This window comes from Jaculus jaculus, chromosome 12 (genome assembly GCF_020740685.1).
Source record: "Jaculus jaculus isolate mJacJac1 chromosome 12, mJacJac1.mat.Y.cur, whole genome shotgun sequence".
NCBI classification, from domain to species: Eukaryota; Metazoa; Chordata; class Mammalia; order Rodentia; family Dipodidae; genus Jaculus; species Jaculus jaculus.
Genome location: NC_059113.1, coordinates 30,319,945 through 30,346,255, shown reverse-complemented (window position 1 = coordinate 30,346,255; position 26,311 = coordinate 30,319,945). Strand labels below are relative to the sequence as shown.

The 26,311-nt window shown below is 53.0% G+C and overlaps 1 protein-coding gene across 1 annotated transcript; it reads left to right on the top strand.

The window, feature by feature from the left end:
• Map2k3 (mitogen-activated protein kinase kinase 3) lies at positions 1-26,311 on the top strand. Its single transcript, XM_004669027.2, has 12 exons — positions 1-193; positions 11,856-11,922; positions 12,212-12,260; positions 13,479-13,592; positions 13,827-13,946; positions 15,011-15,127; positions 15,885-15,936; positions 16,928-17,055; positions 17,598-17,675; positions 23,604-23,743; positions 24,718-24,763; positions 25,374-26,311. Exons 1-12 carry the CDS (start codon positions 145-147, stop codon positions 25,455-25,457), a joined length of 1,044 nt encoding a protein of 347 aa, XP_004669084.1. The 5' UTR covers positions 1-144; the 3' UTR covers positions 25,458-26,311.

Genomic DNA, 26,311 nt, shown 5'->3' with positions numbered 1-26,311 from the left:
CCCGCCCCGGACGGACTTTTGGGGCTGCCGCCTCGCCGCCACCTCGGGCAGCCGGCCCGTCTGCAGCCATGAGTGCTCTGGGCCCGGGCGCTACCTGACTCTGTCTAGACTAGTCGTCGTCGCCCCTTGTGGACCATTCGCAGCATGGAGTCGCCTGCCACGAGCCCGTCCGCCGGCATGCCCCAGTCCAAAGGTAGGCGCGTCCGGGCGAAGGCATCCGGGTTGTAACCGGGCTGGAACCTCCGTTCTGCATCCCTCCCCCCTCCAGGTCATGAGTTCCTCACCTTGAGTTCCTTTTGGGCTTGTGAGGTGCAGCTTGGACTCTGCTACACCCAGATGGGCATTTATTCTGATCCCTGCCTGGGTCCTTGGGTTGCACCAGCCTCGGGGCAGTGTCCCGGCTGGAATTTAATGCATACTCTCGCCGTGGGCCCTAACACTATTTCCCCATTCCAAGGCTCTGTCTGCTCCCCAGTTCAGATCTCCTTCTCCCTCCACCTCCAACTCTCTCACCTTGTGGGTCTTACTTTGCCTCATGTCTGGCTGGCCATTCCGTGGCTGTCTTTGAAAAAAAAAAAAAAAAAACTCTTCTACGATCTCTGCTTTGTGGCCCCGCACCCACTGCTCCTTGATTGAGTTACAGTCTTTTCCCTGCACTTGGGGAGCGGATCCCATCCTGCAAGCTAGTGTCTCCAGGGCTGCTGCCCCCAGACTTGCTGCCCGGAACCTAGGCTAGCTGCTAAGCCAGGGGGCTGGCTGTGCACGGGGTTTGGTCTTGTCTTCTCTAAGTAACTGGCCCTCCTGGGAAAGTTTTGTGAGGTGGCCGTGGTGGCGGCAGCTGCATTTGTCATGTAGACCGGGAAGGATGAGACTTGGAGGACAGAAAGGGGGAATTATTTTTTCCAGGAAGAGGAAAGGATATTTTTGGCATATCTGGGACTCAGTAGGCGAGGCTGTGGTAGAGAGCGCCAAACTGGACATAACAGCAATGAATGGACTGATTCTCTGTCCACTGAACCTGCCACAGCCTCATCTGCCGGCCCCTTGATGTGGTGGACATCAGGGTCGCGGTGTGGGCCTGAATGCATACAGTTTTGAAGCAAGTACGGGTGCAGCGGTGAAGAGCTCCTGGCACATAGTGGGTGTGTGGGAAAAGCAGTTGCTGTGCACCCCTGACTCCTTCCAGCTTTTCGTACTGGAAAGGCTCAGCCCTGAGGGGTTAGGGCCCAGCCTTGGCTGGTAGCTGCAGAACACTTGGAGGTCCCCTGGACAGGGGTGGCTCCTCTCCTGACCTCAGAAGCCCTGACCTTGGGAGCTCAGGGCGCTGAGCTACGTTGGGCCTTTTCTGGCCCCGGTGGTGGTGGTGGCGGTGGCTGTGGTGGTGGCAGTGCTGGAGCCGGGTGGGCGGGGTAATTTCGTCTTACATAAGTGGAGGCTGGATCTCCGACCATTGCCCAACCGCTGTGAGTAAGTAGGGAGGTACTCCCTGGGAGAGGTGGCTGGGGAGGGACGTGCGCTGCAGACCTCATGGAGCTTGAGAACCAGGAAATTAGATGCCGCTGTACTTGGGAATGGGTTGGAGGCAGTGTTTGATTTGGAGTCATTTCAGCTTTCTGGATGGAAGATGGCCTCATCCGAACAAAAGTTGCTGTTACAGGTTACATGGGGGCGTAGCAAAGCATTGTGTGTGTGTTTGGGGGGGGGGTCACCGTTGGCCCCCATGTGCTGTTGTGACAAGACGCCTGGCACTGCTTTCTCTGGGCCTCTCCACCAGAGGGCCAGTATGAATTTCCAGATTGTGAGTCAGGTAATATGATATTTATTGGGTGGATTGGGTGGAGGTCAGATGCTCCCCAGGCAGCATTCCTGTAGCCTTTTGGGGATCTGGAGAAGAATCTGGGGGAGCCACAATGTCCCTTCACCAAAAACCCTACAAGCTGCTGCTTAAGCTTTTTTTTTTTTTTTTTTTTGCTACCCGTTGCTTCATCTATTTCTCATAGCCCCACTACCAGGAAGGAAACAAAGGCTTAGAGGCACTGAATGCCTTGCAGATGCCTTACTTACAGCTGTGACGGACAGAGCCTGGCCGCACAGTGGTGTCCCCAGTGCTCCGTCTGGGCCAGTCCTATAGGGGGTGTTGGAGTGAGCTGTGAGATGCTGGCACCCCAGCCTATTCCTCCTTAGGTCCGCTGGGCAGTCCCTCTAGGTTATGCTGGACCTGGAAGGTGACTGTGGCACAGGTGCCACTTGTCACGTGTGCAGTCCTTTTTTTGTGACCCTGCAACAAATGCAAAGTGGAGGCCTGCTGGGGAGTCTGCTCATGCCCTCCCTGTCTTGGGCACGTGCTGTGGCAACAGTTCTTTTGCACCTTTGCAGAGGACTTTGAACAGAGCAGGGAGTGGTGGTGCCTGACCTTTGGTGGGGTTGGGAGCTTCATCTTTGAGTTCCCTACTTGACAGTGGGCAGCCTGCCCTCTGTGCCTAGGCCTGGGGAAGTCTCCCGAAGGTGTGAGGCCTCTGGGCCCTACAGCCATGCTGGTTTCTCCTGCCCTCTTCACCTCCAAGTGGGTTGCTGGCTGGAGCCACAGGTCAAAGGCAGCTGGTGCAGGGGCACATGCGGTCAGTGTGGTCTGGGTCTGCAAGCCACATTTGCCCTTGGGGGACACCCCATGTGTTGTGTTGCTGGTCACAGGCAACCTCTGCCTAGGAGTCACCCCTTCGGTTTTCATGGTGAATCCTTACACCGTGGTGGTTAGTGTCACTGGCTGCCAAATGAACCTACAGGAACACTGCCCTTTCCTGGCTGTCAGAGAGACTGGAGGGTGGCACCTTGGGGACTTCCCCCAGCCCTGGTGTGACGCACAGGAAACTCTCTATCAGCCAGCCCATGGCTCAGGGCCTGAAGGCAGTAAAGTTCCCAGTCAGCCTGTGTGGGGAGAGGCTGGGCAGCAAGGCTTCCGGTGGGTGAGTCAGCAGGCACTGGGTGCTGACTCACCGGGGCATGTCAGCCACTGCTGCAGCTTAAAGGGGCCATGCCCCGTGGGCAGGCAGGCAAGAGGAGGCTGCAACCCTGGCCCTGAAGGTGGCTCGTCTTTGACCTTGTGCTGATTTGGGACTCCTGGGCAGGCCCTCCTGTCCTGCCTAGGAGCTTCCTCTGTCAGGCAGATGGCTCTTCTTCTTACTCACTGTGGGAGCAGGTAGCAGCTGCTGTTGACTGCTCCCAGCCCAGGGGATGGGGCTGGAGAAGGCCAGGAGCAGAAGCCTTGCAGGCTAAGCCAGGTTGGCTGTATGAACTCCGTGTGAGCTCCCCAGAGCCAGCTATGTGGCGAGGCTAAGCTCAGGCTCCAGAGTTGGATTGCCTGTTATGGAGCCTCTCCTGACCCAGCATGACACTGGACAAGTTGCATCTGGTGCATTGTTTGTACTCTACAGGTGTCCATCTTCTGGGCATGGCCCACCTTTCAAAACGCCTCAGTTGACTTCAGCAGAATGGACATGGGGGCTCTGTTGGTGTGGATTGGGACAACCTTTCTCCATTGGCCAGGTGTTGGGGCTTGGTGACAGCAGGAAGTGAGGATGGAACCTCAGTTATGGGGAATGGGCCTGGGATTCCGTGCAGGTGGCATTGCTTCCTCCCCTGGACAAGAGACGTGCCCTCTCTGGCCCACAGTCTCCTCTTCCGTGAATGGAAAGGAAGCACTCCCTCTTCTCAGCGTAGTGCTGACGATCAGAGACAATGTTTGTCAAGCAAATGGCATCTGTTATTACTTTAGTGTTGGGGTTGTGGTGAGAAAACAGGAGTGAGGCCTCAGATGCACTCACAGTCTCCAGGACTTGAGCTTCTCTGACCAAAGAGCCCCTTTAATGCTCACCAAAGTTTACCAGGCTCTGGGATCTATTTCCTTTTTGGTCCCCAAGCTGGAGCTGGGTGTTGCTGGTTTTTGAGGGTGCTGTGGGAACAGAGAGCTGGGGTGGTTGGGTCTTCCTGCAGATGCCCCTGCTCCTCGCTTCATTGTCCAGTGTTGAAAGAAAGGATGGTCAGGTGGTCATCACTACCAGACCTGGTGCCAGCTTGGGGAGAGGCCAACAGGGTGCCCCCTGGACTCTCACTCCTCCCCTTGGATGGTTTTCATTTGTCCACTCCAGTCAGGCTTGTGTGCCCAGGGGCCCTGTAGATGCTTCCTCTCGGTTTCATGTCAAGGGCAGAGGCAGTAGTGACTTACCCAGTCCCTCTGGGGCACATAGACAACAAGCCAAGCCTCATGTGGCCTTGGGAGGGTCAGCAGCCTCCTGCCCCCCATCCTTCTCCCTGCTTGTGAGCTCCTGTGATGTCTTAGTGGAGCTATTTTGCAGTGCTGCCTTGTCTGGTCAGGGCTTCTGTGTCCTGCAGTGCTCCCAGCCCTGGGCTGCTCAGCTGGACATGTGTGGGCCAGCGGCTAGGCCTGCACCATGCTCTGTGACCCCTCCGGGTTCTGCTCCCTACCTTAAAAACAAACAAACAAACTCATAAACACCACTGACACCAGAAGGACATGATAAATGCACTCCTATGTTTCAAAAAGCAAGAGGAAGGGTAAAACTGGAACAGCAGAGACCCCTGTCTCTAACTTCTTCTTCTTCTTCTTCTCCTTCTCTCTTTTTTTTTTTTTTTTTTTTGGATAAGGTCCCATGTAGCCTAGGCTCCATATGTAGTCACAGAGAGGACCTTAAACTTCAGTCATCCTGCCTCCACTGCTTGAGGATTGGGATTACTGGTAATCACAACCATGTCCGTTTTTTAAAATTTTAATAAAGTTTTTGTTTATTTATTTGAGAGCGACAGAAAGAGAAAGAGGCAGTTAGAGAGAGAGAGAATGGGTGCACCAGGGCCTCCAACCACTGCAAACGAACTCCAGATGTGTGTGTCCCATTGTGCATCTGGCTAATGTGGATCCTGGGGAATTGAGCCTCGAACCGGGGTCCACAGGCAAGTGCTTAACTGCTAAGCCATCTCTGCAGCCCAACCATGCCCAGTTTTATGCAGTGCCTTGTGATTGTATACTAGATAGGTACTGTACTAACTGAGCTACATCTTCAGCCCTTTTGGTAATTATTGTTATTTTTGAAGTAGGGTCTTGCTGTAGCCCAGGCTGACCTGGAATCTACTGTGTACTCTCAGGGTGGCCTTGATCTCTTGGTAGTCCTTTTCCCTCTGCCTCCCAAGTGCTGGGAGGTGCACGCCACCATGCCTGGCTCCTTTTGGTTATTTTTAAACTTGAGCTTTGGTGTGCCTAAGGTGTGCAGAGGCCCAGGCTAGTGTCCATACCATGGGCTGCTGGGTGGGGACAAGGAGAGCGTGGAGTGGGCTGGCTGAGAGGTCACTTCATCCTCTTCTCTCGTGCATTGTGGCTTCGTGTGCCCAGTGAAGGTGGCACTGGCATTTCAGTAGCAGGACTGTCAGGAGGCTTTGTGTGTTGGTTTATGGGGGTGTCGACGTGGGGCAGCCCAGGGCCTCTGTGGACAAGTGTGTCCCTCACCTATCCCTGCTTGTACGGTGCCCACTTGGACAACTTCACCAGCTGCCCTCTCTTTGGTCACCATGCATACAGCACCAACTGCCTAGGCTTGCCCTGAGCCAGCAAGTGTGTGGTGACAGGCCAGGATCCTTGGGGCAGGACTACAAAGGATCCTGGATGTCAGTAGCAGGTTTTGGGCACAATTAGGAGGTAGGTGGAAGCCAAGAGGCAATACTGGCACTCTGTGTGAGTGACCTTGGTCTGGCACAGTGAGGGCAGAGTGAGCTGCTATGGGTGTCATTTCTGGGTGGAGGGAATAGGACATTTTGATGACCTCCAGGATGAAAGGTTCTTCTTAGTGTGAAGGAGGTAATTGTTCATGTTGACCTGTGAGGCCAGCACCAGGTCTGGGGCTGGATGGAAGCCTTGCGTTCAGACCCTGAGGCCCGCAGCTGACCCACCCAGTCTTTCTCCACTTCCTGTCTGTGCTGGGGTGGGGGGGGCGCATTGGCACGCACTGCTCCCATTGTGGAGTTTCTGGCTCAGTCATTCCATGGCTGTCCCATCTGGTGTCATGTGGCCAGCCTGGGTTCTGACACATGTTAGCTATCAAGGGGAAACTGCTCACCTAAAAGCCTGCCTCTCTCTTTTTCGGGCTTCATTGACCCCTGTGTAATTGTGGGTGATGGAGGTGTCCGGCTAAATGGGAGGATAGGGTGTCTTGCCTGTGACATCTGAGTGGCAGCATTGGTTCACAGCCTGGCTGGCTCACCTGCCTGGGCTCAGGACTTTTCTCTGGAGCGGGAAGTCTTGAGGAGCCCTACAGCTAGGTGCAGGACAATAAACCAGGGGCATGTGTCACTTTGATCATCAGAAATCATGTGATGGGACTGACTGATGTGGTGCAGGGCTCCCTCTGAGTGGTCCGCTCTCAGGCTTTCTCTGACTTTTGGAGCCAGCCAACCCAACTTGTGGTCATGTCCATGCTCCACCATACATTCACAGTGTGCCATTCATTAAACACCCCTCCTGTCTGACCTACTATACAATGGACCTGTAAAAAACCTTTCCCTTTGAGAAGGGGGGCATGCTGTGGTAGTGGTCTTAGACAAGTCCATCTGATTCTCTAGTCAGGTACTGCTGAGGCCCCGGGAAGGTCTGCCCATTCTCCTCATGTTATACTGATACCCTGGTGCCAAGAGAGATCTACGCATTTTGCTTGAGGGTGCATAGCTAGGGAGTTGCAGTTGAACCCAACTACTTGGCATCAGAGTGGCCTGTCTGAGAAAGTAATTATAGAATAGTTACTTGTGAGAAGTGGTGAGAGAGGCCAGCAGGACTCAAGGACAGCCCGGAACAAGGGGGCTTAGCTGCAGTGGTCAGCTGTCAGGATCAGATACCAGCTTTGATGGGGTCAAAGGGCAGAGGGAATTATATGCACAACAGCCTTAAGGTAGAAAAGATTCCAAAAAGATTCAGGGAGTTATGTGAGGGACAGTGGTTTGAGTGAGGGACGAATGGGAGGAGATAGGACCAGGCTTTCTTCTAAGTTTGTGGGCATCTCAATACCAAGGACAGGACCTCAGGTCAGTGGCTGAATACCTTGCAGCCTCATTTCTCCACTTCCTGCCTGGAGGCAGGGGCGCTGCTGTGAGGCTGGAGTAGCCTGAGATATAAAGGTGCCTGGCACTGGACTTGCCTGCACCAGGGTCCCTGTGAGCCTAGCTATAGTGTGCTGGGAGCTTGTAGTTTGTTCATGGTGGCTGACAGCCTCTGTTTGTTGTGGTGATGATCGCCACCTTGGGCCACACCTGGATAGCCCCAGGCTGCCTGGCCATCTGGGCCCAGCCCTGATGTTGATGTTGGATAGTGGTGGCAACAGCTTGTGGCTTGTGGCCTGTTTCTGAGCTGTCTCTATGGAGGACCCCTCCTCTCTTTCTGACAGTGGGCGTGGCTGCCCGAAGGAGCTCTAGGTCATTCCTGACATAGACTGGTATCCCTGCAGGGCAGGTGACTATGTACTGTCCAGCTTGGGAAAACACATAAGCCTTACCTTCATACTCAACTGTGGGCACAGATGTGCCCTTGACAGATGGGGACATCGAGGCTTGGCAAGGGCACATCTTACAGCACCCCCAAATCCACTGTGTGAGATGCAGGAGGGTGGAGAGCAGAGGCAGTATGAGTGGAGTACCACTGTGAGCCTCAAGAATGAAAACTAGTGCCGGCCGGACATTTCCAGCTGCTCAGGAGGCTAAGGCAGGAGGGCTGGAAGTTCAAAGCCTGCCTGTGATACAGAGTAAGTTCCAGGTCAGTCCCAGCAACTTAGGAAAACCCTGTCTCAAAATAAAAAGTTGAGAAAGGTCTAGGGTACGCTCAGTGGTAGAGTGCTTGCTTGGCATACATGAGGCTGTGGGTTCAATTTCCTTCTCCCTTCCCTTCTTTCTTTTTGAGGTAGGGTCCCACTCTAGCTCAGGCTGACCTGGAATTGACTATGTAGTCTCAGGGTGGCCTTGTACCCACAGTGATCCTCCTACCCTCTGCCTTCCGAGTTCTGGGATCAAAGGCCTGCGCCACCACAACTGGCTCAGTTTCTTGAGAATATCAACCACATAAACAAAAAGAATCTTCCTACAATTCTCATTATATATGGTGGGCCATTCATAGGGCTACATCCTGGGTGCCATGTCCTGTGCCAAGGTGCAGAGAGGCAGCCTGCACTCAGCCGGCCTGTAGCTCCTTCAGCCCCTTGGCTCCGGCTCCAGCATACGCTACCAGAAGCCCCACCTGGCCCAGACTTGGACTCAGGCAGATGCCGAAGCCTGAGAGCGCTGAATGGCCCTTCACACCAGCCCCGGGGAGGCCCCTGCAACCGAGGCTGGATGTTGCATGCTGTGAACAGCCTGTCCCCCCAACACAGGGAGCGTCCCCCCAGGAACTGTAGTGAGCCTGTGTGTGTGGGGGTGTCTCTAAGTCATTCCCTGCTGGCCCAAGTGCACAGGCTTTGCTGCCTGGGCCACACCCTGTGCTCTGAGGCTGCACTCTGTGTGACCCGGGCTGGATCTGCCAGCACCTGGTTCAGATGTGGCTTCGGGGACTGGCGTCTCCTGGGTATATGATGGAAGACCAGACACTGCCTGACAAGAGTGAGTGGAGCTAGTGGGTGTGGTGGCAAGTGGCCGGGAGCAGAGGACGCTCCCGTGAGGGGCAAGCTTTTGGTCAGCTTCCTTTCTGAACTCTGAGTGTCTCACGGAGAATCTTGAATCTCAGCGGCCACCTTGTGTTTGTGTGGTTCCCTGGGCAAGTCACTTTCCCCCTCAGGAGAGTGGAATCTGCCATCAGGGGCAAGTCAGCATGGGACACCTGTCTGTAGCCCTTCCATCAGTCCCTTGTTGTCCCCAGGGGGCAAGGATGCGGGGGGCGGTGCTGCTGTGGGGAGAGCCTCAAGAAGAAGGGCAGAGGCAAGAGCAGGAGCCGAGGGGCTGCAGGAGCTCTAGGCCGGCTTAGTACAGGCTGCCTCTCTGCACCTTGGCACAGCTGTGGGTGTGAGCTGAGCTCCTGTGAGAGGTCCAGCTGCATTAGCTCTGGAAGGGCACCCTGCTGCACCCTGCCCTGAGCCTAGGCAACAGCTTAGACCTTACGCTGGCTGTGCTGCAACATCTTTGCTTCGCAGCTTGTAGCGGAGGCCTGTGATTCCTTAGAAAGCACATGGCTGGGCGCTGGTGGCTCTGCTCTATTGGGTGACTGTGGTTCCGGCTCCTCCTCCAGGGCTTGCTTCCTGCCCTGAGTGGTACAGCCGGGGTCTTGGTAACAGTGGGGAGGAAGGAAGCCTGTGCTTCCTGGGGCTGCACGCTGGGTCTCAGCTCTCTCATCCTGACTTTGCCCAGTTTTACCTCTTCAGGGGGTGGTCAGTGGCCCTGCTGAGAAGAATGGTGGAGACGCTGGGGCAGGCTGCGCAGTGTGCCCAGCAAGCACAGGTTCTCTGCTGCCAGTGGGGTGGGCAACTGTGTTCCGAAGTGACTCATGAGGAAACTGAGACCCAGAGTGGGTGTTCAGTGAATGGGGACCTGAATGGAGCTCTGTCAGCCTCAGGCACTGCCCCAAGGTTGACACTGGTCAGGGAAGGATGCTGTGCAGCACATGCTGCCTTCACAAAGCCCCACAGCTCCGCAGACTGGGCAGACGACTCCACAGGAGTGTGAGACAGACATGTGAACAGGCTGGGCAGCCAACTCCCCAGCAGGAGCATGAGGCCATGCAGGGGGGCTGTGCTCATCCAGGGCTCTCTTCTTGGGGGCGGATAACTTCCTTGTGTCTCCTCACTGATTTCCTTTTTTATGCCCCAGCTTCCTCTTTCGTGAAGACGTCCGTTGAGCTGGGGTATAGGCCCGTAGTTGGGCACTTACCTGATGTGCATGAAGCTTTGGGTTTCATCCATTAACACACAAAACAACAACAACAACAACAACAAAAAAGAAAGCAAGAAAAAAAGAAGGGAGGAAGAAAGGACACCAGTCCTACCACCCTGGATTAGAGCCAGCTTCAGTAACCTTATCTTTTTTTTTTTTAATTTTTTTTTTAAATTTATTTACTTGAGAGTGACAGAGAGAGAAAGAGGTAGAGAGAGAGAGAATGGGCGCGCCAGGGCCTCCAGCCACTGCAAACGAACTCCAGACGCATGTACCCCCTTGTGCATCTGGCTAACGTGGGTCCTGGAGAATTGAGCCTTGAACCAGGGTCCTTAGGCTTCACAGGCAAGTGCTTAACTGCTAAGCCATCTCTCCAGCCCAGTAACCTTATCTTTAAAAAAAAAATTTATTTATCTGTTTTCAAACAGAGAGACAGAGGGTCCAGGGGTGTGTGTGGGGGGAACAAACACATCAAGGCCTCTTGCTACTGCAAATGAATTCTAGAGGCATGCACCACTTTGTGCATCTGGATTTATGTGGGTACTGGGGAATCGAACCTAAGCCATTAGGCTTTGCAAGCAAGTGCCTTTGACTGCTGAGCCATCTTCCCAGCCCTGGTGACCTTATTTTAATTACCTATGTAAAAACCTTATCTCCAAATGAGGTTACATTCTTGGGTACTGGGGTCAAGAAATCTTCAACATATGAGTTTGAGACACAGGGTCTTAGGTAGCTCAGGCTGGCCTCAAACTCACTATGTAGCTGAGGATGACTTTGAACTTCTTATCCTCCTGCTTCTATTTCCCCAGTGCTAGGGTTATAGATGTGCACCACCATGTCTGTTTTATGTGGTGTTAAGGGATTGAACTCAGGGCCTCATGTGTGCCAAACAGGCACTCTCTATACCCACTCAGTCACATCCCCAACCCAAAATATGAGATTTTATTTTATTTTTTGGTTTTCAAGGTAGGATCTTGCTATAGCCAAGGGTGATCTGGAATTCACTATGTAGTCTCATTGTGGTCTTGAACTCACAGTGATCCTCCTACCTCTGCCTCCCAAGTGCTGGAATTAAAGGCATGCACACCATACCTTATGAGTTTTTATTTGTCTTGAAATACTTTTATTTGAGAGAGAGGATGGGGAGGGAAGACACATGTCAGGGCCTCTTGCCACTATAAATGAACTCCAGATGCATGTTTCACATTGTACATCCAGCTTTATGTAGATATTGGAAAATTTAATCTGGGCTGGAAGGCTTTGCAAGCAAGTGCTTTAACCATTGAGCCATCTCCCCAGACTACAACACAGCATATGAGTTTTTCTTATTTATGTATTAGACAAAGAAAGAGGGGGGGGGAGAGAGAGAGGAGAGACAGAGGGAGAGAATGAGAATAAATGGGTACACCAGGGCCTCCAGCCACTGCAAATGAACTCTAGATGCATGTGCCGCCTTGCATATCTGGCTTAAGTGGGTACTGGGGTATTGAACCTGGCTCCTTAGGCTTCACAGGCAAGTGCCTTAGCTGCTAAGCCATCTTTCCAGCCTAACGTGGGTTTTGAGAGACATAGCTCAGATCATACCAGAGACCTAGGACATAATTTTCTTAGTTGCTGGGCAGAAGCCATCCCACCCTCAGCAGGAAGAGGGGGACCGCTCCTGTACCACTGAGCACCCAAGCGAGTGTGCTGTGTGGGCACAGCTGGCGCTGCAGTGCAGCTCTTGGGAGTGATCTTGTCTCTGTGGCAAGAGCGGGCGTGAGCCTGGCACTTGTAGCCTGAGCAGGAATATGTCCTAGGGCACCTCCTGGCCCTGAACACACTGCTCCTCAGGCATCTGTGAATGAGGGGAGCCAGCGAAGGCAGGGACCTAAATTATACTACCTTTGACCCCAGATTTGCCCAGCTCAGGGGCTGTTGGTTAGCTGGAATCTGTCTTCTCTTTGGTTTAGGAAAATCCAAAAGGAAAAAGGATTTACGGATATCCTGTGTGTCCAAGCCACCGGTGGCCAACCCCACGTGAGTCTGCCTCAGTTTCTCATTCTCTTCAGCCTGGAGAGCAAGCAAGCAAGCAAGGGGAGGGGCTGTCCCTGCTTCTTGTCCTGACCCAGACAGCCCTGGGCCAGGCGAGTCCCACTGGGGCTCACGAGCATTACCCATCTGATCTGTGCCTTTGCAGTCCTTGTCTTGGAGGCTGCCTAAGGGCCACCTGGCAGCAGGACACACTTGTACCTAGTAGATGCTCAGTAATTAATGAGGTGGCCCATTCTTTCCTTCTGTCAGCCTTACAGGTCTGCTTTCTCCACAGACCGCCCCGAAACCTGGACTCCCGGACCTTCATCACCATTGGAGACCGAGTAGGCGATGGCTAGATCTTGGGTGGCCTCTTGATTCATCCCACAGGGTCATTGGGAAGTGGCTGTGGGTGGTAGATAGACCTGGGCTGTCTAGCTGTGGCCCTGGCTTGCCAGCCTCAGCCCTGTCTAGAAGGACTATAGTCTACTTGTGGGGGTGGGGAAGCGGGGAGACAGAGCTGCCATGATGTCTGATCTGAGCACTGTCCACGAACCCCCACCCTTGTTTCATGTGGGAACAGTGCGTGTGACGTACTGGCTCCCGGGCCCTCTGACCTTGGAGCGGCAGACCCCGGGCCTGCTCTGGAATCTGTACTGTGTGTACTTCCACATGCCTCAGGAGAACACCAGCTTTCGGAAGCCTGGCTTGGAGATGTGCACCAGGGTGGAATGTGCTGGAGGCCTCTCCTTGGCTGACCTTGGCTCCCCAGTGCTTGTCGCTGCCTGGTGTCCTATTTGTCTTTCATCTTATTCTTCCTGTGTGTCTCCCAAGAGTAAACGGTTGACAGATGGCTCCCTCTACTGGGGACTGTGTGAGAGAGGGAAGGCCTGAGATGGTCCAGTTTTTTAGCGCTGTCTCTGTTTTATAGAGGTCAGTGGCTGGTGCAGAGTCAGAGGCACAGCAGTGAATGGCATGTGCAAGGGTAGAGCCCAAATGTACCAGCTTGTCCTATGCTCTTTTTTTAAAAAATATATTATTTTTATTTATTTATTTGAGAGAAAGACACAGGAGGAGGGAGAGAGAGAACAGGTGTGCCAGGGCCTCCAGCCACTGCAAACAAACTCCAGATGCATGTGCCACCTTGGACATCTGTCTAATGTGGATTCTGGGGAATTGAATGGAGGTCCTTTGGCTTTGTAGGCCAGTGCCTTAACCACTAAGCAATTTCTCCAGCCCCTGTGCTCTTTTTTCAAAAATGTTATTTATTTCTTTATTTGAGACAGAGCGAGAGCGAGCGAGTGCACACATGAGTGAGCAAACATGGGCAAGCAAGGACCTTCTGCCACTGCAAATTAACTCCAGATGAATGTGTCACTTTGTGCATCTGGATTTATGTGGGAGCTAGGGGCTTGAACTGGAGCTGTCAGGCTTTCAAGCCAGTGTTTTCAACTGCTGAGCTATCTCTCCAGCTCTACTCTCTGCTCTTTGTGCTGAGTGTGAGATAAAGGCCCCTTTGTAACTTGGTGGCCAACAATGCCCTCTCCTTTCTGTCCCTCGAGAACTTTGAGGTGGAGGCTGATGACCTGGTGACTATCTCAGAGCTGGGCCGTGGAGCCTATGGGGTGGTGGAGAAAGTACGACATGCTCAGAGTGGCACCATCATGGCTGTAAAGGTAAGCTGGGCCCACCCTGCCCAGGTGTGCCTGGGCCTGGAGCAGTGGGAGGGATTCCTGGAGGGTGAATGGATGGAGCTGCCAGTGGACAGCCCACCTCGTGGCCCTGTTCCTCACTGTGACCAAAGACAAGACAGAACTTCCCAGATCAGGTCAGGCTACGGGTTTCCCCAGGGCTTCTGGCCTTCACGAATTGGGTGATGGGTTCAGGCCTGACCCACAGCCTTCCTGCAGCGTATCCGGGCCACCGTGAACTCACAGGAGCAGAAGCGGCTGCTTATGGACCTGGACATCAACATGCGCACAGTGGACTGCTTCTATACCGTCACCTTTTATGGGGCCCTCTTTAGAGAGGTAAGCCATCACTGCCCACCTGTTGGCAGCCGCCACTACGTGTGGGTGCTGGGGCTTCACGACATAGGGGAGACCCACTACATCCTTCCTGCCACTTAAGAGAGCACAGCAGGGCTCTTGAGAGGCAGACTTTGAGCTGAACGCTCCCTGCCTGAAGAGGAGGCTAGTGTCCGAGCAGCCCTCCTCACTTGTGGTCAGGGCAACTCAGTGCCAGTGAGGTTTGTCTGTGGCCATTTTCTTCCTGCCAGCACTAGGGGAGGCTCACAGGGTGGGGTTCCCAAGCAGGGAAGCACCGCGGCGGGGTGAAGGTTTGGGTTAGTTTCTGGACTGGGAAGGACTGGCTGGATGTTGGATTGGAGGAATGGAGGGTGAGGCAAGGTATGAGATCTGAGAGAGAAAGGATGGAGGCACCTACCACTGAGCCAGCTGGCGCGTGTGGTGTTGAGTGCAGCATAAGGCGAGCCGGGAGCTGGGTTGGATAGGGGCTCACTGTGGCGGTCTGCTATCTTAGTGGAGCTATTGAGTGGGTCTTAATGTATCTCTGCCCTGGCCTTCCTGCAGAAGCTTGTGTGAGTGTGAGCCAAGGAAGGCCCGGAGTGAGCCACCTCCCCAGCAGGCCATCCCCAGGGCATGCAGGTGTGCTGGGGAGGAGGGCGGGTCATTTGCTACCGAAGACACTGTGGAACACTTGGTTCTCTGTCCTTCTGTGTCCTAATTTGAAAGGCCTGGGTGGAGGGACACCACTGGGCTTCCACTTGCCCGGGAACGTTGTAGTGGTAGGGCCCAGGTGGAGGAGGCCAGAGTGCAGACCCTGGTGGGTTGTGTGGACTGGGCAGTGCCAGCAAGGCTTATGGGTCACAAAGATGAAGCTCAGAGGCACAGGGAGAGTTGGGAGCTTGGGAACGTCTCTGGCTGGGATCAGCAGGTCCCTTCTTGGATGGAGGCTGGGCCTGGTATGTACAGGCTAGGTTGTAAGGAGCAGCCAGGGAGGTTGTGGAGGGCCTGTGGGTTGTCTAGGCCCAGGCAGAGTTGGTGAACTGGTGATCACTGGGCGTCCACTGCAGGGGGACGTGTGGATCTGCATGGAGCTCATGGACACGTCCCTGGACAAGTTCTACCGGAAGGTGCTGGATAAGAACATGACAATTCCGGAGGATATCCTTGGAGAGATTGCTGTGTCCGTGAGTGGCCTGACCCTGTCCAGAATGCGCAGAAGCAGTCATGAGACTGAGTCTTTTCAGAGTGACTGTCCCGGAAGGCTTAGTGCCACTGGCTCAGAGCAATACCTTTACCGAATTGGCCTCAGGGACAGGGCTTTCCAGGCTTGACAAGTCCCTGCCTACAGGCTTGCAAGTGCAACTCTCAAGTTCCTGATTGTTTTGAAAGAGAGAGCTTAATAGCGACCTCAGCCTCCTACTAAGATGCCCCATGGCAGCTCTCACAGGCCCAAGCTTCTCTGAGGCAACATTGATTTTCTGAATCTAACGTTCCTGAGGTGGGCAGCAACTCTGGGTTTGGACATTGCTTCAGCCAAAGGAAAGAGGGTATAGAATCAAGGATGCCCTTTAATCCTGTTTGCATCCGCACACATTTAAACCACCCCATGCCTTGGGCTCCCCTGCCGCCTTATCTCCAGAGGGTAGCTCTACTGAGGGAAGAGTGGGAAGCTGGGGGGCCTGCCAGGTCTTGGGGATGACTTCTGAGAGACACAGGCTAGAATCTGTGGGGGTCTCAGGCAGGTTATTGTCTTTGGGGGTGAGAGGAATTGAGAAGCTGGTGAGTTTGCACCAAGGCAGCCAGGACGTGGGCACATCCAACACATGCGTGGCAGAAGCTGGGCAGCAGGCCTGGGGCAGGTGTTGAGGGGTGGGCTCCTGCTCAGTCATCCTCGGTGTTACCTGGAGTAACAGCAGCCCTGCCTCTCCTGTCCCCACCCAGATCGTGCGGGCCCTGGAGCACCTGCACAGCAAGCTGTCTGTGATTCACAGAGGTCAGTGTCCCCACCAGCCACTAAGGCTGCAAACTGAAGCTTATCGAGGGACAGACTGATGCACCACTTGGGGCTTGGGCCGTTTTCTGCTCATGTGCTCTTGGGTCTGCTGTGCTTGGAGCAGGGCCTGGACCTTCTTCACCCTGGACTTGGCTGGCTGATTCTTCTTTACACATAGTCCGCATACTGTGAAATAACCAGGCTGTGGCATGTCACTCTAGGGGTCTGGTACAAGTGTTCCCCACCCCAGGACTCCTGGGTAGTGCTCTCTGTGGTCCCTTTGCCCGCACGGCCACTGGTCTGTCTCTTCCCACCCGGTAGGCTGTGCTTCGTAAGCCTCACCCTCCTCCCCTCACATGGCAGGACTCACTGGGTGGCATGTCACTGTAGTCTGCGCCTGTTCCCAGCTGAGGACTAACTCGCTTAATCTTAAATGCTTTTAGAGAGTGAAGGAAGCTGAGTCGCCTTTGACCCTCGGTGCCCATTCCAGCCCTGTGCCCAGGTCACTATGGTTGGCACCTAAGCCTGGAACCTTCCTGTGCTTTCCTGCATACCTCTGTCCTTAAACGAATCCCCACAAGCCTTTGCCTGGAGGTGCTAGCCTGGTGGTCCCCCACTGAGAGGCTGTGGGGGACTCCTTGCTTGTCAGCACAGGCCTGTTCTCATGCCTTAACCCATCCTTGCTGCCTACTCACTACCTTTGGCTGGATCTTGTGTTTACATAAGTGGGTGGTGGACATGGAAGGCCCTGGGCAGTCCCTCTGGAGCCCTGTTGGTCCCTCTATGATAGAGCCAGGCTGGGGCATGTCCTAATCTCTCTCCCTTACCTCAGCTGCGTCATGGGGCCTGGCATGGTATTCTTTCTGTTTTAGTTTCCTTGTCCAATTCACAGATCGTTGGGAGCCTACTGCTGGCCTGTGGGCCACAGGAGAGGCAGCACCCTACCCCGTGCTTGTAGAAGGCTGAGAAAGGTATGTTGTTCCACCTGCAGATGTGAAGCCATCCAACGTCCTCATCAACAAGGAAGGCCACGTGAAGATGTGTGACTTTGGCATCAGCGGCTATTTGGTGGACTCCGTGGCAAAGACGATGGACGCTGGCTGCAAGCCCTACATGGCTGTGAGTGAGGGCGCCCGGCTGAGCAGAGTGAGGCAGGCGGGCAGGACTCCCAACCGTGCTCCTCTGCAGAGGGCCTGCCGCTATTTACCTGCGTCCCGAGAGCCCCATTTGGGAGCCCCGTTTGGATGAATTTATGGTCTGCAGGCCTTGTGACCGCTGATGTCAGAAAGGAAGAGTTCTGTAGGCCCTGTCCCGTGAGGTGGCTGGGAGGCAGGCTTTGGCTGTCGCCTTTTCTGTCACATAGGCAAGGGAACATGGTGGGGCATGATGACAGGTACTTTTTTTTTTTTCCCTTTCATCCCTTCATTTTATTTATTTTCTATTCTTGGCAACTTTCATAATTATAGACAATAAACCATGATAATTCCTTCCCTCCCCCCACTTTCCCCTTCACAGCTCCACTCTCCATCATATCCCTCCCCCTCTCAATCAGTCTCTTTTATTTTGATGGATGACAGGTACTTTTGAAATGAGGAAGGCATAGCCTAACTGAGGGAGGCTTGGGTGGCCTGGGTGTTCATCCCCCTGGGTCCCTCTTGCAGCCGGAGAGGATCAACCCTGAGCTGAACCAGAAGGGATACAACGTCAAGTCTGATGTTTGGAGCCTCGGCATCACCATGGTACTGCCTCGGGCTGGGCCCAGTGCCTGCTGGTCTGGTGGGGTGGGGTGGGGTTGAGCTGAGAGCTGTGAGCTCCTGGGGGGCTTCAAATCATTAACTGTCCCAGAAGAAACATGTTGGCTTCATTATCCAAGAAGATAATGTACCACCAAAGATTCCTGTGTGGGTAAGAAGTTACTGAGGGGTGACAGGATCCCTTCCCTGTTGGCTCAGTTAACCCATTATGAATGTACTCCATGTTATATGATATCCATGTTCTGTCTGCATTCTCCACATTATGTGAGGTCAGCCTTGCCCCAGAGCTGTTGGTATAGGTCGAGAAATTCCAGCCAATCTCAAGTTGAGCTCTTGCTATGCAAGTACTTTCCAAATGAAGGTGGCAAAAGTCTGAGCTGAATATGGTGACACATCCTTCTAACCTGAGCACTTGGGATCTGGAGGCAGGAGAATCAGGAGTTTAAGGTCATCCTCAGCTACATTGTGAGTTAGAGGCCATCCCGGCCTACATAAGACCCTTTCTCTAATCACCAAAGAAAAGGGGAAAAAATAGAGGTAAAGATCATTGTGAGTCTTTTCCACAGCTGGGGCCTATTACATGTGTCCCGGCTCAGTAGGCTGGTGGGTTCTGGAAAGGTCCCTGGCCTGTGGGAACATTAGGGGCCAGCCCTTTGGACTGGGGTGCTTCTAAGTCCAGGGGTATGGATGGGACTCTGTGCTCTTGTACAACAGCTTTGCAGAGCCACCCCTCTCTAGGGAGAAGTGAAGGTCAAGGGTGGTTTGTTTTCTGCCTTTGAGATTCCACTTCAGAAGGCCCATTGGCCCCTATGTGGAGGATGGGTTGCAGGGGCAGGAAGACGAGGCTGTGTCTGCCTGAGGAAGACAAGGCACAGGAAGGAACATTGTACCATGGTGGCTGCCAGTATGTATGAGTCAGTCTAGCGGATTCAGTTGCCTGGGGTGGTCACCCGTCCCCATGGACTAGTGGGGCACGTCCTAGGATCAGCCCATTTCCTGCCCTGGGAAAATATGGCCCCCAGGAGTTTTTTCCTGCCCCAACCCTTATGTGGGTTAGTGTTGGGGGACAGTAAGACAGAATCAGATTAGATCCCCCAGACCTCAGCTAGGATCTTACTTTCTGGTTCTGACACTGTCCCAAAAATGCATAGTCAGCACAGACTGCCAGGGTGGGGATCAGGCCCCTAAGACTACCGTCTTCATAGGCTAACCATGCGCCCCAGGCCTCCTCCAGCCTGCTGACCGCCTGGCTACAAATCAACCCTTCCTCAGTTGATTATTTGCCACAACTCAGTCAGGGGAGCCTCGTGCTGTTTACCGTTTCTCAGAGGGATGCGGCTCTGGCATCAGGGGATGCAGTGCTCCTGGTCCCGTGTGGGTGGGGCTGCGCCTCTAACTCTACCCACTGCTTCCCTGGGCACAGCTGCCCAAGCTCATGGAGGAGTCCTGCGACAGAACAAGGTCTGTCTGTGACTGGGCTGGGCTCAGCCGAGGGGTGCTGCGCCTGCTGTTGCTGGGCCAGGTGGGCTGGGCTGGCTGCAGGTTCCAGGAAGGCCTCACACACGTGATGCCCCTCTGCATGGCCTCGGATGGCCTCCTTAGAGTAAGGCCGTGGTAGTGAGGCTGGAGTCTCTCATGGTCGCTGGCCCAGCCTTGCCTCCGCCTCCTTGCTTTGGTCAAAGGAACCTGAGGCCAGCCCAGGTCCTGGGAAGGGACAGGCCCCCTGCCCAAGTGGGAAGACTCGGTGACCTCTCAGGATGAACTGGATGGCTCTTCTGCAGAGCAGCCACTGTGGCACAGGACAGACTCTCCCCTCCCCCCCGTGAGTTGCACCAGCACCCTAATGTGCATGCAGGTGCTGAGGGGGAGGGAGAAACAGCCATTCCTGCTCCATTTAGACCCCACATCACCAACCGAAGTCCTTCCAGAGCTCTACATTCCTTTTTTTTTTTTTTAATATGTTATTTATTTGAGAGAGAGAGAATGGGCACGCCAGGGCCTCCAGCCACTGGAAATGAACTCCAGATGCATGTGCCCCCTTATGCATCTGGCTTATATGGGTGCTGGGGAATTGAACCTGGGTTCTTAGGCTTTGTAGGCAAATGCCTTAACCGCTAAACCATTTCCCCAGCCTCTTACATTACTTTTTTGTTGAAACAAGATTAAATTTTTTTTTGGCCTTTGTCTCTTAGCTTTACATATGGTTTCTATCCCTCCAAGTTGTTACAGACTTTAATAGGCCTTTCTTCCTACCCACAAGTATTCACCCCTGTATTTCTTGTTTCCCTTTTTTCTGGTCTTCTTTCTTCTTCTCTTCCTTTTTCTTTTTCCTCCTCCTTTCTTCTTCCTCCCTTCCTCCTCCTCTTTCCTCCTTCTTCCTTATTCCTCCTCATTCTTCTTTTTCCCTTTTGGTTTTTCAAGGTAGGGTCTCACTCTAGCCCATGCTGACCTGGAATTCACTATATAGTCTCAGGATGACCTCGAACTCACAGCAATTCTCCTACCTCTGCCTCCCGAGTGCTGGGATTAAAGGCGTGCGCCACCATGCTGGGCATTGGTTTTGTTACTGGAGTTGGGGATTCGGGTGCGTGTGAAGACTGAAGGAGTGAGAGTGGGTGGGAGGGTGGGTCTTTTTCAGTTCTTGTCTCAAAGGCAACAGTTCAGTTGAGAAACACAGATAGTTTAAGCAGAAACTTGTTGAGCAAAGCAAGTATTCCAAAGAGAGATTGGGGTGAACCACCCCTTAGTGATGAGCCACATGGTCTGTTCTGCATTATGGGTTTTGAAGTTGTGAATATTCATGAGATGGGTGGCATCTTCATGGAGTCAGGTGACCCTTTTTCCCCCCTCCCAAACCATGGTAGACTGGATCTCCCATTTAGGGTGTTTTTCTCCATAATCCTCTAGGGAAGTGGGCAGGGCTGTCAAAGCCTCAAGGTAGCATACTAGAGCGAAGTCAAGGTCTTTGAGAATGTACACTCCTTGCTATTGCTCTTGTGGGAAAGGCCCTGATGCCTTAGTTTTCCGGTGGAAACAACTTACCTGCAGCTTCGAGGCCACTTAACCAGAAAAGGGGCATTCTGACTGATGGGAGACTCCGCTAGTGAGGTCCAGTGCCAGTTTTCTCGGTGACCTCAAATCTATCTCTTTTTTGAGACTGTTCAATTTCATGAGTGGTCTAATTTTGACCTTCTGGTACTGGATAAGACATTTTCTTTTTGTTTGTGTAGGAAATAAACTTTATTTATCTGTTCCTCTGAGATACCATTGCTGACAGTCACAGATCTGCAGCCAATAGTTAGGTACTGGCTATTTATAATTTACAGCAGTGATTTTTTGGTTCTTAGTTTTTCAAGGTAGGGTCTTGCTCTAGCCCAGGCTGATCTGGATTCACTACGAAGTCTTAGGATGGCCTTGAACTCACAGGCATCCTCCTACCTCTGCCTCCCGAGTGCTGGGATTAAAGGCATGCACCACCACGCCTGGCTTACAGTAGTGTTTTTTTGGATAAGACCTTTTTTTAAAACTTTTATTTGTTTGAGAGTGACAGAGAGGCAGATGTATAGAGAGACTGGGCATGCCAGGGCCTCAAATGAACTCCAGATGCATGTGCCCCTTGTACATCTGGCTAACATGGGTCCTGGGGAATCGAGCCTCGAACCAGGGTCCTTAGGCTTCACAGGCAAGCATAACTGCTAAGCCATCTCTCCAAACCAAGACATTTTTTAAAGCTATTTTTTTCTATGTAGGATTTCACTCTAGCCCATGTTGACATTTGTTTTATTTATTTGTTTTTTTGAGGTAGGGTCTCTCTCTAGTCCAGGCTGGCCTTGAACTCATGGCAGTCCTCCTACCTCTGCCTCCTAAGTACTGAGATTAAAGGTGTGTGCCACCATGCCCGGCTGGCATTTGTTATTTTTAAAATTGAGGCTTTATCACGAAAACTGGGGCCAGGGTTTTATAATAGCTTGTCAGGCCTCACAAATAGGAGCAGGGCTTAAACTGTCTTCTAAGATCCTTCTCCCACTCCACTGCTTATGTCTATCTTCTGCCTAGTATTTCTACTTGAAGCCCTTGCCATGTGGGGGCGTGTCTGCACAGTTGGGTGTGTCCCTGTAGGTAGGCCCTGGCCTTGGGAGCTCTGGGTAAACATTTGTGCCCACACCTCAGGACATCAAGAAGGTTACCCTGGACAGGCACAGGCCACATTCAGGAAGCTTTCAGCTTGGAAGGAGTGTCAACCCCATGCAGACCTGGCTTGTATCACCATTTCCACTACCTTGGCCGACCCTCAGCTGCTGTAGGGCGATGGCTCCAGGACACGGCCAGTTAGGCCTTTCTAAGTAGTTCCTGTGACGGGTGACATCTGCGCATCTTTGTGCTGAGGCAGTTGTTGTTTTTTATCCATTTTTACGTGTTTATATAGGTGTGTATGAGTGTGTGTGCATGCGTGCATGCATGCCTGTGTGTGTGTGTGTGTGTGTGTGGATGCGCCAGGGCCTCTTGCCACTGCAAATGAACATGAAATCCTTTCACCACTTTTTGCATCTGACTTACATGGGTGGCTTAGGAATTGAGCCCTATAGGCTTTGCAGGCAAGCACCTTTGAACTGCTGAGCCACCTTCCCAGCCCTGGTTTTACTTTTGCTTTTACAAGTCTTTCCGAAACCCAGATAAGGCGATACAGCCTGGACTTCGGTGCTTTCTGATGAGGTGTCCCAGTGCCTCTGGGCTTTTTCTTGCAGCCTGTTGAAGAGCCCCACTGTGGCTCTAGACATGCTTGGGCAGTAGCACGTCTGCACAGGTCTGCCCTGTGGACATGCATAAAGAATGGCACTCCCTGCCTTGTTCCCATAAGCTGGAAACTCCTTGATCCTGACTGGAAGGCCCCTTCTCAGCTCAGTCATTAGCATTCCATCTGGTGCCACTTGCCCACACAAGGCATTTGTTTTCAATGGGGTCTCTTCCATTGCTCATGGTGGTTACAGCCTGTCACTGAGGCCTCCCACTGCTGTAGTCAGGGGAGACATGCAACTTTATAGGAGGGTGCTACTCTCTGCTGGTCCCAGACACTGATGTCTGTACTGGGGAAGCACTGGCAGTGGGGGGAGTGTGTGGTAGTGCCTGGGGACGCAGGACCCGGCTCAATGAGGTGCTTTGCTGACTGCAGCCTCATGGAAAAGTGCTCCTCCTTTGATCTGTCATGTCACCTTGAACCTGGGTTGTTAGATAAAACCTTCCAAAAGTCAGATTGTTTAAAAAAAAAAAGCAGTGGTAGGGTTGGCAAATGACTCAGTGGGGCATGCCATGCAAGCATGAGGAGCTGGGTTTGGATCTGCAGCACCCATGTAAACGCCAGGCATCATGGTACATGCCTATGATCTCAGCACTGGGGAGGCAGAGACCAGAAATCCCCGGGTCTCATTGGCTGTATAGTCTTAACTGAACTGGTGAGCTACGTTCAGTGAGAAACCCTGTCTCCAAAAATAAACGGAGCATGATTGAGGAAGACCTCCAACATTGACCTCTGGCCTCCATGTGCACAGATGCGTACACGAACATACATGAGCAACTTCACACATGCAAACACACATATGTGCATGCACAACACCACACACAACCTGCAGCCCTCCCCCCCCAAGAGAACATTGATGGTCACGTGGCCCAGCCTAGGCAGGAATTGCTCTGTGCAGGGTCTGCTGGCTGGGACAGAGAAACTTGGCACTGGAGCCCTAGCTTTCATCCTTGGTCTGCTGGAAGGTGCCAGGGCTGTCACTCATGGCAGACTGTGGCATACACCTAGGGACTGGAACGGGATGGGCACACCTTTTGGCTTCTGTTTCTGGGTGCAAGGTGTGGGTCAACTGGTGGTTTGGTGTGGGTCATCTGCTCACCCTGCTGTCCCCACTGCAGATCGAGATGGCTATTCTGCGGTTTCCCTATGAGTCCTGGGGAACCCCTTTCCAGCAGCTGAAGCAGGTGGTAGAGGAGCCATCCCCCCAGCTCCCAGCCGACCGTTTCTCCCCTGAGTTTGTGGACTTTACTAGCCAGTGGTGAGTGTCTGGTTTGTGTCCCCTCCTACAGCTAATAAATCTCTGAGCCACCTTGACATCAACAGGTGAGAGACAGGAATAGCTTGAGCATAAGGAAAATTTGACCAATATAAGTTCCCAGTGGGAGGTTTTAGTATAGTTCTTCTAGAAAAGGATGGATTAGATAGATTGGAAGGTGGGGGGAGAGAGAAAAGAAGAAGAAGCAGCAGAAAGAAAGAAGGGAAAGGAGAGAGAGATAGATACTTATAGGAAAGATTTAAATGCATGAAAAGTTTGCTTTTAATGATGTCTGGAAGTCTGTACTAAACTAGACTGCCCATGGGAGCCTTAAAAATTAATCATATTTAAGGTGACAAAGAGAATAAGGAAAAGGCAGTCACACAGATCATCACTCTAACCTTACTTAAAAAAAACAGGAGTTCAGTAACTAAAGAGGGAAAAGCTGTATAGAGACTAAAGGTAAGTTCTTCTACATAATCCTTAAGTTCTGAAAGAGATTCAGAAGGAAAAAGCGTTTTCAGTGCTTATACAAGGGGAAACCAGTAGGAACATACCATCTGTGTGTTGTGGACAAAGGTGCTCAGAGAACAAGTCATGGCCTTTTAGTAGACAGCAGGAAAACAGACAGCAGAGAAGCCCCATAGACAAGCCATCGGCTGACTTGACCCCTTTCGCCTGGGCCTCTGCTCCTCAGGACGAGCGATAAGGAGCCTCCTCTCCCACTGAGTTGTTAGGCAGGCATTTTGGGGTTGAGGTCGTGGACATTCCTGGAGACAAGTGGACTCCAGGAGGCATGAACTATTGCTGCAAGGCTAGTTTGTGCCCATATAGTCCAGGCCACCTTTGTCAACCCCAGACAGTTTTGCCCTTCTCTAAGCTCCAGGAGCATATATGTCCCTTGCTGCTCAGTCAGGGAAGGCCTAGCTGTCTAGCTCTTCATGCAGGCCTGGCCTCACTGCCCTGTTCTCTTTTAGCTTGAGGAAGAACCCTGCCGAGCGCATGAGCTACCTGGAGCTGATGGTGAGTTCGTGGATAGTGCTCGCTGTGTTTTTGGTGGGGCTGCGTGAGGATAGGGCTGCATTCTAGGACACAGGGTCAGCTCCTCTGCCCGGCCCCTACACGCACTAAGTGGCCTCTCATTCCCATGCACACACATGTCCCCGGATGTTCAGGTCTTGTGAACACTAGGGTACACAGTGCTGTGCTGTGACCAAAGGGCAGAGGAGCCAGCGTGACATCGGGGAAGTCTTCCTGGAGGAGAGACCATTTGAAGGGAGCTCGGAAAGATGGGTACAGTTTCTCTACCCATGAAAGAAGAGCAGGGAGGGCATTCCAAGCAGAGGGTCTAGTGTCTGTGGGGCAAGGGAGGTTGACATTGGAAGGCAACTGCAGGAGGGTAAGGTGTAGTCACAAGTTCTGATGGTCATCGGAGGACTTCTGGAGCCAGGGATTCTAGGAGAATGAGTAGGAGTTGGCTGGGCAGGAGGAGCATGTGGCGGGGGGGTGGGGGGGGAGGGAGAAGGAAAAGAAGGAGGAAGGGAGAGAGAGACATATATATAGGAGTATCCTTGGGGGGGTACCTCCCCTACAGGCCTCCCCTCCCTGGCAACCATGTTCTGTCTCTCACCAGGAGCACCCTTTCTTCACTTTGCACAAAACCAAGAAGACAGACATTGCTGCCTTTGTGAAGGAGATCCTGGGAGAAGACTCATAGGGGACTGGCCTGGGACCTCACTGGTTTGCCAGCATCCCATTCCCCCTCTGCTGGGGCAGCATTTGCCCACAGCCATAAGCTACTGTCATCCTGGCCCTGGACAGTCCAGGAGGAATTGAGGGGCCATGCCTGTCTGGCTCTGCAGCTACCTGTTTGTCCCAATGCCAAGAACCTTTCAAGGGCTCACAGACCTTCAGGCCCACTTGGGCCCCGTCAGTGCCTCTGCCTTCACTGCTTCCAGAGTGCCAGACTTCTACCTGAAGCCTGGATGTGGGAGGGGCCTGGATGCCCCATAATGGACACTGCAGCCAGTGCCCATGGATGCAGGCCATAGACTCGGCCCTGCTCTGGATGCCACCCAAGTTGTATAATTTTATATCTCAACTGAATGGACTTTGCACACCATGTCTGGAGGCGGGGGTGGACCCTCTGTCCTGTCTCGGTGCTGTGGACACACTATGGGGATGAGCTGTACGAATCCTCCAAGAATTCCTCATAGGAGATGCCTTGGGCTGCCCAAGGCTTTCATCTAGCACTGGCTAATGGCCTCTAAGGGGCACATTCTTCCCTGGTCTGGGCTGCCACCTCTAGTGGTATCTTATTTGCTTTGTTTTTTTTTAATTTATCTTTATTGACTTTTGCTTTGTGGGCGTGGCTGTCTTTTCTTGCATGGTTTGGAGCTGATTGCTACATCCTGGATACCTGCAGGCTGAGATCTCTCCCCACCCTCAGCCTGGGCTGTGCCAGGCGGCCTAAGGCCTCTGCTCAGGACTGCCAGTAGCCTTCCCAGTTCTCCAGGTGTGGCCAGCTCACAGTGGCTGTGGGTTTGCTTTGGTGATTTTTTTTTTTTTAAA